Source organism: Neolamprologus multifasciatus, chromosome 2 (genome assembly GCF_963576455.1).
Source record: "Neolamprologus multifasciatus chromosome 2, fNeoMul1.2, whole genome shotgun sequence".
Lineage (NCBI taxonomy): Eukaryota > Metazoa > Chordata > Actinopteri > Cichliformes > Cichlidae > Neolamprologus > Neolamprologus multifasciatus.
The window spans coordinates 10,576,020-10,588,556 of NC_140440.1; the positions used below are offsets into that span (position 1 = coordinate 10,576,020).

A 12,537-nucleotide genomic window follows, 5' to 3' on the forward strand; every position below is an offset into this window, starting at 1 on the left:
TACAGTATATCTGTGTCCACACTCTATAATGCGTAAGAACAGAAGAAGCAGTGAAGGTATGCGAGTGTATCATCCAGCTGCATTCCCTCCTCAGCAGAGCCTTAGATGGTAGGGGTTTAAAAATGCTTTACAGCTTTTTCTTCTTAACAATAAAAATGTATTCTTATAATAGCACCTCGCAAGCTACGGTTTTTTAATTGAGTATGAGTTATATTTAAACCCACCGTTTCTCCATCTTTGCCACTCGGAGGGCACAGTTTAAAGACATCATTCTCCAAATTGTTTTGATTTGCTGTTATTGGTCTGGCAAGGTAGCGCTCGGTATATGTGACAGATTCCATTTAGACCTTATCTGATATGAGGGCTTAGTCTATGAGTCACCGGGACCAAAGTAAAAATGGAAGACTTGGCCTCTTAGTCTTATAAAAGGGCAATTATATCTGGTCATTTTGTTGTTGAGCAGTGCATCATGGACTACAGGGAACCATTACGTTTAATACTCCCTTGCTCAATCACAATTCATTTGGAAAAGATATGACTATTATGCCCCTGTGCATGAATGAAACAATTCAATGCTGCAAAGCAAAAGATATATGAAAAATGAGAGGATAGCTAAAGATTCTGTGATGACTTATTTGCACTGTTGGTCAAATGGTTTAAAAAAAAATGTGTTTTTGTCCAGTTGTTGTTGGAACTTGCACAATGTAACTTCTCATTGTGTCCAGCCGATGCCAAACCAGCTCAATGGGGATTAAATATGGGGACTCTGCTGCCCTTCCATCATTGTCCACTTTTCTTCTTCTGATATTTTGGCTCATTATCGTGCTCTAGGATGACCAACCAGTCGGTCTTCCTTTCTTCCACCATTTTGATAGCATTATCCTGTTCTAGTTCCTGCAGCAGAGTGTAATAATCAGAAGGTGTAGTAACAAAGTCGGTTCTGATACGGGCTTTGCACAGAGACGAAGGCTGTGTGAGCGATCATTAAAAGTTGAGGCACCTATAGGAACTTTGCATTAACTTTCAGCACTTATTTCCATTGTTGTGAGAAAGCTGTTAATCCTTTTTCTTAATCCTTGAATATGTCTGCTTTTATTAAACTCAGATGACTCTTATTAAAGTTTTTCTTATTGTCTTTTTTTCTTACTTTCCAGTGACTTAAACTGTTATTATAATTTTTGTTTTATTTATTTATATATTCATTCTTTTGGTAGTCTAGTTACTAGTTTTTGTATGATTTATTTGCTGGAATTCATACTTATTTTTGGAGTTATTCTAAAACTTTTGGATGGTTGTGTTCAGTCAATATCACCTTAACTCTATGGTTTCGGGTTTGTTTCTCTCTTATAGGACGGACTAGCGTGCTTCATCCGGAAAACAACTCCATCGACACTGGGCAGGTGGACATAGGGAAGCGAGTGGGTCAGAGCATTCCACCGGGTGTGTTCTGGCACTCTCAAATAAACATGGAGGAACCAGGCTTTCTTAAGTTCAACATTTCAGTACAGAAAAATGCACTGATTGGAGTCTATGGACGAAAGGGCCTCGCACCATCTCACACTCAGGTAAAGGCTTTGATGTAACGTCTTTAAAATTAGGATAGTGTGAAACTGAGTCAAGAAAACCAAAACACGTCGTCTTATATTTGAAAAGTCTGATTGATAAGCGGTGAAAGCATCTTGCTAGAGAATGTGCTTACTGGGGATAACTCGGATGGTTCTTTCTTTGTCACTAGTAGGGATGGGTATCGTTTAGGTTTTATCCGATACCGGTGCCAAACCGGTACTTTTGAAACGGTGACGGTGCTTAAACGGTGCTTAAAGAATGGAGAACACAAAATTGGTCCAAAAACCTCTCATGTTCAGCTGTTTTTTTGTAAAAACTTAACAATGTTAGCCTTTTCTGCAGCTATAGGGCATATATGATATCACTCTTGGCTGGAAGCAGTGCTTAAACAATGGAAAAACGCAAACTTTGTCCAAAAACCTCTCATGTTTAGCTGTTTTCCACTTTTTCTTTGGTCATTTTAGCCTTTTTGGCCAGGGTGAAGGGAGTATCTGCCATGGTAAATGGTAAATGGCCTGTATTTGTATAGCGCTTTTTACTAGTCCCGCCTAGGGACCCCAAAGCGCTTTTTACACGTCCAGTCATCCACCCATTCACTCTCACATTCACACACTGGTGGAGGCAGCTACAGTTGTAGCCACAGCTGCCCTGGGGCAGACTGACAGAAGCGAGGCTGCCATATCGCGCCATCGGCCCTTCTGGCCAACACCAGTAGGCGGTAGGTGAAGTGTCTTGCCCAAGGACACAACGACCGAGACTGTCCGAGCCGGGGCTCGAACCGGCAACCTTCCAATTACAAGGCGAACTCCCAACTCTTGAGCCACGATCGCCCATCGCCATCAAACAAGAAGACAGCCGCATGTAACTACGACGGTGTTTGCTAGTTGTTGCAAACTCTGGGTCCAATAACAAGCACCACACCCGCAGTAGATGCGCTTGGTGTGAGGTCTCGCAGCAAGCTATCAAATACGGCGCATTTCTCGGCTTTTAAAAAAAACGCTATGCGTCGCCAGGTGTTTCATCGGATTTGAGGTGTTACCTCCTTTGCACAGTATCACAGTATCACCTTAAAGCACTTGTTGCAGCTGCTGAGTTTGCATCTTTTGCTGTGAAGTACAGCCAGACTTTTGACCGCTTCGCCTTGGGCATTTTTAATCTGTAGCTCTGCTCTAAAAGAACGTACGTACCTGGACCCGCCTACTATCCTCGGAAACGTAAAATGATTGGCTAGAATCTAAAGTGTATCACAGTTCAGAAAAAAAAACACAGAAATAAAGCACCGAAATGTGCGCTGCTTTTCGGTCTGGTTACTACCGTTTATGACAGAACCGGTGCCATCATAGCACCGGATACCGGTACCCATCCCTAGTCACTAGTGTAACTAGATTTAGGACCCCAATATCTGGTCTCACCCTTGCTGCTCTGTTCAACTCACTCAACAGATTTAATTATATTTAACGTCCTTCAATGGTGGATATGAACATAAAGTCAAAAGAGTGAAGATATCCTGACGTTTCTGGAAATCCTTCCTTTTGCACTGCCCATCAAATCAAACGCCTTTTTCTGTTGTTCTCAGTTTGTTTGCACATATAATAACCTGTATGTTTAATGTTTTGCATCAACAAGAATTATTGTACATCCAATTAAGGATGTAAAGATTTTATTTTTTTAACCTTTAATCATTTATTTATTTGCACCTTTAGGGCACAACACAGTACTGACATATTAATCACCTTGTAAAGGCTTTTTAGCTGCTCAGCGCTCCATTATCAGGTTGTGCGCATTGGTTAATAGAGGCTTTTCACTAATGGGTGCCTGCTGTGTCTGGAAAAAAGGCAAACGGCGAGACTGAACCAAAAACCGTAAAGTTTTACAAGCTGCTGAAATCTCTCACCGAACACTTTTCTTAAGAATAATTACGGTAATTATCTGTGCGTTTATCACTACGAACAAGCCTTTTTTTCTTATATCTACTGAAGAGAGTTGTGGTGGCAGGATTTAGAAATTTGATTGCATTTTCTATTATCTGTGGAAGCCACTTCACTGTCCTAAAGAAGATGTGGGTGAAACTGCCAGATTAAATTCAGATTACATAAGGGTTGTTTTTTTTCCCTTTGCTTTACTTCTATGTGAATATGGGGGCTTTTGCAAATTAGAACTCGGCGTAGTTCAATTTTCTGCTCTCAGGTTTGATTTGCCCATGTGTGTGGGCATGCACAGCTTTCATTTCCACTAAATGGCTGCCATTTGCAAATTGAAGTGTTTCCAAAATGTCTGATGTGTCACTTGAATGGCATTTCTGGGGATCTGAATGTCCAACGTCTAGTGATGGTGATGGAAGCACTCAGACAATGGCTATTTTCCACCACACTTGACAGCAAAAGCTCTTAGCTTCACCTTCTCGACATTCTCTCTTAGTAAAGATGGGCTTCACTCAAGTGAAGACAGTTAGGGCCACTCGTGATGGAAGAGAGTCCAATGCAAGTGACAATAGGTGAGCTGGATTGCACTTTCAAGGTGAAAAAAAGGTAGCCCAACAAAATCAAAGACCAAAGGGTACTAATTAACAAGACACTACTTTTATGTCTCGAGCAATTGTTGCACTGACACTCAAGCTTGTCAATGGTGGGCCACTGTGTCCATTGTTCCAAATTACATTCTATTCAGGTACTGGGGGCACAAATCAATGCATTTACTTAACTGAGCATGAAAGACCCCAATGAGAGATATTGACTGTTCGTCGTATTCACAGCTTGGAAGACAAGACTGCATTTAAGTGCAATAGCCTTTCCACCTTTCTCAAATATAGAGTTCCTCCATCTGCTATTGAGTGTCTCTCTGTGCTGATACAAACCAGAAGTTGGGAGGAACAAACTTTCCTTTTTTCTTTTCTTTTTTTTCTTAGCAATTTGTACTCTGTTGTACGAGTACGGCTTGTCCACTCAATCTAAAGGCATTCACAGCCTCTGAGCATTCCTCCTCTGTCCATGGGGCATCCGGCAGTCTCTTCACGCTTGGTCTCTTGACTGTTACTCACCCGTATTGTTGGATTGAGATGAGTTGGGGAGGGGGCCTTTCACACAAGCTAATCGAGATGTATGCACTTGGCCGGGGAGTTTAGGGTTTCTGGGATGAACTGTTTTATTACTTCTCCCTCAAGTCAACAACACAAAGAAGTCAACTTCCGCCAGGTTAATATCCCCACCCTGCCCCCCTGCTCTGCTCAGAACGCTTTAAATCACGGCATTGACTCATCCTGCCCCTCGCTTAATGCTCTCTTCTCAGTCGTTTGCAAGTCAACTAAAAGGTCGCCTGGGCCTTTGAGTTTGAGTTTGTCACATTCCTGAGCACTAAATCCTGTTTTAATTCACCTTTTGTCCCCATTCTTAATCCATTTGGACATTTGTTGTGTTTCCGTGAGACAGAATATTCCATAGGTCCTCGATTATAAGTGTCTTTTTATGTGGACTACAAAAGAATGTTACAATTATTTGTAAATTCAGTTATTACTGAAATCAAATGATGAAGTTTTGACTTCCAGCTGAAATAAACGGAACATTTTAATATGTGGTCAAATTTTATAAACGTACGCGTCTGAATTTTCCGTTTAAAAGTGCTTCAGCTGTGGAGTCGGTCAGAAATCAATGGCTTAAACAGTTCATCAAAGCCCTCTGCAAACAGCCTCATCGCTGGATTTGAATCGGAGCTCTTTAAAAACAGCTACTGTGCCAATCTGTATGCATCCCACTCCTAAGAAATCCACAGACTCTGTTCCAGCCTGAGCCTGCACTATAGGCTCAGTGCATCTGTGTCGCTAACAACTGCGTTAGCCAGGGGATCTGCTGTCTTCATCAGATGTACTCCTCTGCAGCCTGTAGCATGTTTGGGGATTTTTGTGTTACACTGTTTTCTGCTGCAGAGCTGTGTGTACCTTGCAGCTTCAGTGAGGCTCAGGTGTCGAGCAGGTGCAGTGAGACCAGATGCACCAATTCACTCATTGGCAGGAATAACTCGTTACTCCTTGTTTACCCTTTAAATCAGTGTTTGTTTGGAGCTAATATATCGATACGCTGCTAAATTCCTCACATATAACAATAAAAAAGAAAACGCCTGAGGTCACTGTGTCTTTAAGTTGCATTTGTTCTCATTCACTAGCACAGTGCCTGTTCAGGGAGAGCCCAGGGCATTTTCTGTCCCTAAAATGTACACATTTTTCTTAAATGGCTGTTTGGGCAGACTGCCGTTGTGAAAGCTAACAGATACATGTATGATGTTAAAAAGGGAAGGAAAAAAGTTACTAAAGAACATAAGATGAGAAGCAGAGTTAATGCCAATTAATGCACTTGCTAAATAATCAAACACAGACTCACCTTGCAAGAAAAAGCTACGTCAAATCAAATTATATGTGGTCATAAATGTTCATATTATAATCTCTTGCAGTCAGCGTTGGTTCTTTAGACATCTCACAGTAAAGTACTGTGTAACAAATATTTTAATCAAACTAATCACTCATCCAAATGATACCAAACTTGACAGTGCGCAAGCATTGCAAAATGAATCATTGATTAGACCGATTTTTTTAATGCTTTGCATCTACATTCTACTGTTTATAATATCCAATGCTGATTTGCATTCACTACAGTGGATGGTTATTTCGTGGGAATAATCTTGGAATCCATATGGTTATTTCTTAGCAATTCAATTTCAATTCAATTCAATTCAATTTTATTTATATAGCGCCAAATCACAACAAAAGTCGCCTCAAGGTGCTTCATAGATACAGAGAAAAACCCAACAATCATATGACCCCCTATGAGCAGCACTTTGGCGACAGTGGGAAGGAAAAACTCCCTTTTAACAGGAAGAAACCTCCGGCAGAACCAGGCTCAAGGAGGGGCGGCCATCTGCTGCGACCGGTTGGGGTGAGAGAAGGAAGACAGGATAAAAAACTACAATCTACAGATATCAAAAGAAAATTAGCAGGACCATTATCATCAAGTCTACTGAGTTAAATTTGAAGAAACTGTGTAAAATGTGTATAGACGTGATTGAGAAACATGGTATTTATTTATATTCTGAACAGGTGCTCCTGAACTGAATAAATGAGGATTTTTACTATCCCCATTATTACATTATCAATGTTAATTTAGCAGATTGTAATAAACACATTGCCAGCCTGTCTGTAAATTCACTCCCGCCCGACGCAACAATATATTTTTGGAACATTTTTGAGCATTTGCCCTAGAGCCATATCAGCTCTATCAGTATACAAACACTTCTCCAAACCACATCTATCAACTCCAAATAGCTTTCACTGAAAAATCAACATTTATTATACTCTGAATATTTGCTGTGTACACAAACTTGTTATGGCTGTGTCTTGCTTTACAACTAACTTTGAGTCCCTGTCAGACTTTGCATGCGAAGCATTCAATATTTCAAAAGATCAAAACTTTTTGAAAACTCTCCCTCTCTCTCCTTTACTGTCTGATTTAATTAGGCTGACATTAAAGGTCCATCTTTTGCATCTGCTGGAATCTGTTCTGGCTTTTGTTTTGCAGTATGACTTTGTCGAGCTACTGGACGGCAGTCGGCTTATCGCCAAAGAGCATCGGGCTCTGAGTGAACCGGACACAAGGGCCCGCTCAGACCCAGTTGCTGTCCACCAAGCCGGATTCATCCAGTACCTGGACTCGGGAGTGTGGCACTTTGCGTTTTATAATGACGGACGGAACGTGGAGACGGTGTCCTATAACACCATCATCCAAGGTATGAGGACACGCATCTGCTATGAGAACGAGTGCAGTTGAAATAGTGTGTAATAACATGTTCAGAAGACTTTAATTTAACTGTGCCTGCATGAACAAACACTTAGATATTTGGAAAATCTGGCTGCCACACAAACACGCTGAGCTTTTTAAACTTTGAGAAAGCAAAGAGGCAGATCTGGGCTTCCGTCGGAGGGTAGTGGATTATTGTGCTCAACACTATAATGCAAGACCATACACAGCATTGATCCTTCCCTCCTAACAACCTCTTCAGTGTTCTGAAGTCTGTGAAATTTCCTTGTGGGTTTTGCGGTAGGAAAAACACTGAGGTTGAGTTAACGTTTTTTTTCTTTTTCTATTTCCTTCGGGGGGTTCCATTGATCCGGCCCTACAAATATAAAGGTATTGACGTGTGAGGTCAAAATTGCCTGGGTCCGACGCTAGCTCAATGAACATCCAATACAAGCTAGAGTAATAACAAAAAAGTTTGCCCCCTTAACGCAGATCAAAATGAGGGTCCCAGTCTTTTGGGGGTGCCTTTTATGAGCGATGGTCTGTTGAATGAACACAAGATCTGTCTGTAGGATATGTCAGATTAACTTCAACTCGGAGAGGATTTGAGTTGTAAACACTCAGGAGATTGCATTGCTTGTGTGGGCATGATCAGTCATTCAAGGGTTTGGGGTGGTGGTGAAGCGTTAGAGGAAATAAGAAAAAAGGAAATTGTGTCAAGGAAATACATTTGTTGTAATTTAAAATGCCTTTGTGGCTTTTACTTAACATGGCTTACATGGGAACAATTGGGCTGCAGAATAGTGTTATGGAGGCTTAGACCTTATTCAGACGTGGACAAATAGCTGTAAATGTATGCCATGACTGATACAAGCACTGCAGATAAGAGATGCTTAGAAATTCTAAATTAATGCAGGGGGGGATAAAAGAAAAATTGCTGGCTTGGCTGTCCTGCAGTATTTCACACATTTTTACAGTTGTCAAATGTTATATTAAAGAGGAAATTTAGATTTGTTGTAATGTGACAATCTGATGAGTTATTAATTGTTGGATTTACACGCTGCTGTACCCACAGAATCGGTGACAGAGTGCACACACAACTGCTATGGGAACGGGGAGTGTATGGCAGGATCGTGTCACTGTTTCCCAGGATTCATAGGACCATATTGTTCCAGAGGTAATTGCTCAGCGTCTTTATTCATCTTAAAGGGTCGGTTCAACTAAATTAAAAACAAACAAAGACAGCTATATATATGTGTGCTTTGGAAAATTGGATTGCCATAATAGAACTGAAGTAAATACACTTTTGTTTTTATAATGGTGTGTTTGTCAGTTGGTAGGTTTCCAGCAGTCTCAAACTAGAAATGCAGAATTTGCCGTTTAGACAGTTTAAAGAGACTCCAGTGGATATATTCAGGCATTGCTCGTCCACCAGAAAGAACAGCTCAAATATAATATTTGCTTATGTATTGCACAGGCCTTTTCTGTGTGTAGGTCTGTCTATCTAGCTATCTGTGACCTGCTCCTGTAAGACTGAGGTGCTTCCTGTTCTGATTCAGTTTCAGTTTTATTTGTCATATGCAAGTTAGCACAGGGTCAACATTGCAATGAAATGTGTTTGACGAGCAGCAGTCACTCAGCAGCATGGTACAGTAGGAGAAAATATAATAAAATATAATAAAATAAAATAAAATATAAAAATATAAAAATAGTAAGGAGCTAAATATTAGAGAGACATGGTGAAAGAGAAAAAATGACTAAATATATATGTATCTATAAATATAAATATATGTACACTAGTGATTAAATAAGAAAATCTTGAAAAGAAATATGACGGGAGGGCAGATGGGATATTGCACAGGAATGAGCAGCAGAAAATTACAGTATTGCACTTTAAATATAAATATCAATGACAATAAAGTGAAGTGATCAGTGCAGATTAAACAGAGTACTTGTGAAGCTGCAGGGTAGCTTCTGAGTGCTGTGTTGTGTGTGTTTAAGTGTTGTGGTTGAGGTGTCGTACGGCTTGGTGGTAAAAACTGTTTTTAAGTCTTGTAGTCCGAGCAGACAGACTCCTGTAACGTCTGCCAGATGGTAACAAGGAGAACAGCTTGATTCTTGATACGATTTGTGTTCTGGCTTTTGGTCATCACAGGCTATAACTGTACTTGCACTTAATTGTTGCAGTTTCACATTATTGACAACTAACTCCAGCATCTTCATGACTTTCCATTTGGAACCATGCAGATGTTCCTGCTTCCCAGATCAATTTGCTTTAAAAAAAAAAAAAGTGATATATAGTTACGAGCAGAAGGTCCTGAGTTCAATTCCACCACCTGCTTTCTGTGTGGATAGTGTTCTCCAGGTACTGCAGCTTCCCCCCACTGTGTAAAGTGCAAACAGCTGTCTGTCTCTAAGGATAAGAGGAAGCGAATGGATGGAGAAATAGATACATTTTAACTACAAGTTCAGTTTAAAACAAGTGCACAATCGATACATAAATACAAAGTTGTATCTGGGAACATAATTTGCCTACCAACCACTCTAAAGACTCGAGGAAGTTTTCATTCTCTTGGCTGTTTTTTTTGGCAAGCTAAGCCTGCGGGCTTTAAATTATAGACAAAAAACTCTATCAGATTTCTCATGTAACTGCAAATCTACAGCATTTCTGATTTTTTTCCATCTACATTAGATGAAAAACAAAAAAACAATACAGAATGATAAAAATGTATCTGGTGTCTTTCTTCAGCCGCCTGTCCGGTGTTGTGCAGCGGTAACGGCCAGTACACCAGGGGGCGGTGTCAGTGCTACAGCGGCTGGAAAGGCACCGAGTGCGACGTTCCTGCGTCCCAGTGTATTGATCCTCAGTGCGGGGGACATGGGCTCTGCGTTGCTGGAAACTGTGCGTGCAACACAGGACACAAAGGAACCAACTGTGAACAAGGTAACCTGAAAATAAGAAATCTTCCCTCCGGATTCAAAGCTGCAAGATGCAACATATTCCTGTGTGAAGCTCAGGGGGGGGAATCGACACAGTCCATTGGTGAAACAATTGGTGTTTTCGACTCCACCGAGCAGATAATGCTTTGGATGTCGTTATTGATACGGGTTGTATGAATTAACTCCCTCTTAGTGTTTCGAACACATCAGGGTACAAGCTGGAACAGATTGAGCAGAGTCTATTGATGCAGTCACCTATTGGAAGACTCCACAGATGAAGACACTTGTTAAAATCAATCAGTCAATGGCATCTGTTCCTCTGCTTACTAAGGAAGTGCTCCTTCTTCTCTCTTGTCGAGCTCTTTCACCTCCCCCGTTCACTTCAATACTTCAGTGCATTTAACTTTATTGATCTCCACGCAGACAAAAAGCAATTATAAGCTCCGATTTACAGCTTACAGGAGCTTTTGACCTTACATGTAAAATGCTATTAAGTTCTTTAATGAATATACTGTGGTTTTCTTTGAAGTGAAACAATATGGGAAGGAAACATTTATGGGAGGAAGCTGCTTTTGCAGCTCCAAGTAAGGGCTCCAGTTTGACAAATTGGCAAATAATCATTATCAGCGTCCGAGTAGATATAGAAATGCACGGCGCAATCAGCACTAGAAGAAGCAGAAAAACGTTGCAGGAAATTATCCCTTGTTAGTAATGGGTTGATTATGTTGGTCATAATTGCCAATTATTAACCTAGATCAGCAAGTTGGTCTGCAAATTGTTAATAGTAATTGATTGTATCTGTCTAGACACTAATTGTGCTGCTTTTCCTATCGCCTGTAATGGAGCATAATTATGCTGCCAGTATGGTGGAAGCACCCTATAATATACCGTAGAGGAACTGGTTGAACATAGGGTGGAAAATTACTACTGGCCACCACCAAACCCTGCAAAAAAATTTCAGCTGTGCCTCACCAGCCATCATCTGACACTCAAGTATTTCCACTCTAAAATGATTTTTGGCTGGTAGCAGACTCAAAGTGGCCAGGGTAAATAAGTAGGGTTATATCCAATCTAAAAGTGGTAAACTGACATTGCTGTCACACTTGCTGTGTGTCCTCAGTGGACTGTGTGGACCCGACGTGCTCTGGTCACGGAGCCTGTCATCATGGCGAGTGCCACTGTAACCCAGGCTGGGGAGGGATCAGTTGTGAGATCCTGAAGAGCACTTGTCCAGAGCAGTGCTCCAGTCACGGCACCTTCAACACCGACTCGGGAACCTGCATCTGCGAGGCGAACTGGACAGGTGCCGACTGCTCCATAGGTCAGAACGCTTTTTCGCTTTCTTTCCACCTCCTAAAGCTGTCGTGATTTCAGGTTATATAATAATTATTATTTTCAAAGTCATTAAAGAATCATTTTATTTAATAATTCATTTTAATTAACAGTTTGCTCAATGAAACCTTAATGTGATGAAAAACGGTGACACACACATACCTTAAGGTCAAGAAGAAATCTGTGAATTGGAACTAAATATGAATATGAATAAAAACGTGTCACCCTGGATCTCAGCAATCTTTGACCATTTACCTTGAAAGGTGACACACTATTTAATACCGTTCTGTTTCGTTCCTTTGCTTTCCTGTCAACCGACTAAACGAGCTTCAGCTTTAATTTGATTTTCATTAATATACTGACAGAAGTTTGCCTTGTTTCTGTCGCAGCTCTGCTTTTGGTCTTTTTCATATTTTAGGCACATTTTCAAATTCTACACATTTGCCAAAATAGAATTAAAGCAAGTTGATGTTAAATCTGTAGTCTTTTATTGTATTTGTCTGTCGCATTGCTGATTAGTGCAGGGTTGTTCCCCAAACAAGTCAATGCAGACAGTGCAGCGAGATCTATAGTATTTTGTTTTTCACTTTTTTATTGAAGAAGTTTCTCTAACGAGTAATTGGTACCACATTTCTCTGCGTGTATTCCAAATAAACTCCCCCTCTTGCTGTGCACAGACACCGGGTATCGAAAACAGCAGATGTGCAAGCCTTTATTACCGGTTTTAAGTTGAAATAAAAGCTGTCTCACACAGTGCGGTGCATCTACTTCTGGTTATCTTATTAAGAAACCTAAGCAACAAATATTTCGATTTTGAGTAGAAATTAATAAAAGGAATTAGAAGAGGAATTTGTGTGATTTATGATTTGATCTTTAATAATTTAACAAAAAAAAAAACAACACAATTTGAGGTAATTTA

General features: G+C 40.5%; 1 protein-coding gene across 9 annotated transcripts in view; it reads left to right on the forward strand.

Moving 5' to 3' along the window:
- Window positions 1-12,537, forward strand: part of LOC146523986 (teneurin-3) — a 192,381-nt gene that overhangs the window by 127,802 nt on the left and 52,042 nt on the right. For all 9 annotated transcript variants that reach the window (XM_085170575.1, XM_085170622.1, XM_085170597.1 and 6 more), the window contains 5 exons: window positions 1,351-1,565; window positions 7,128-7,335; window positions 8,422-8,523; window positions 10,096-10,290; window positions 11,407-11,607. In XM_085170575.1, coding sequence (XP_085026701.1) covers window positions 1,351-1,565; window positions 7,128-7,335; window positions 8,422-8,523; window positions 10,096-10,290; window positions 11,407-11,607 — 921 coding nt within the window. The remainder of the gene's footprint in view (window positions 1-1,350; window positions 1,566-7,127; window positions 7,336-8,421; window positions 8,524-10,095; window positions 10,291-11,406; window positions 11,608-12,537) is intronic.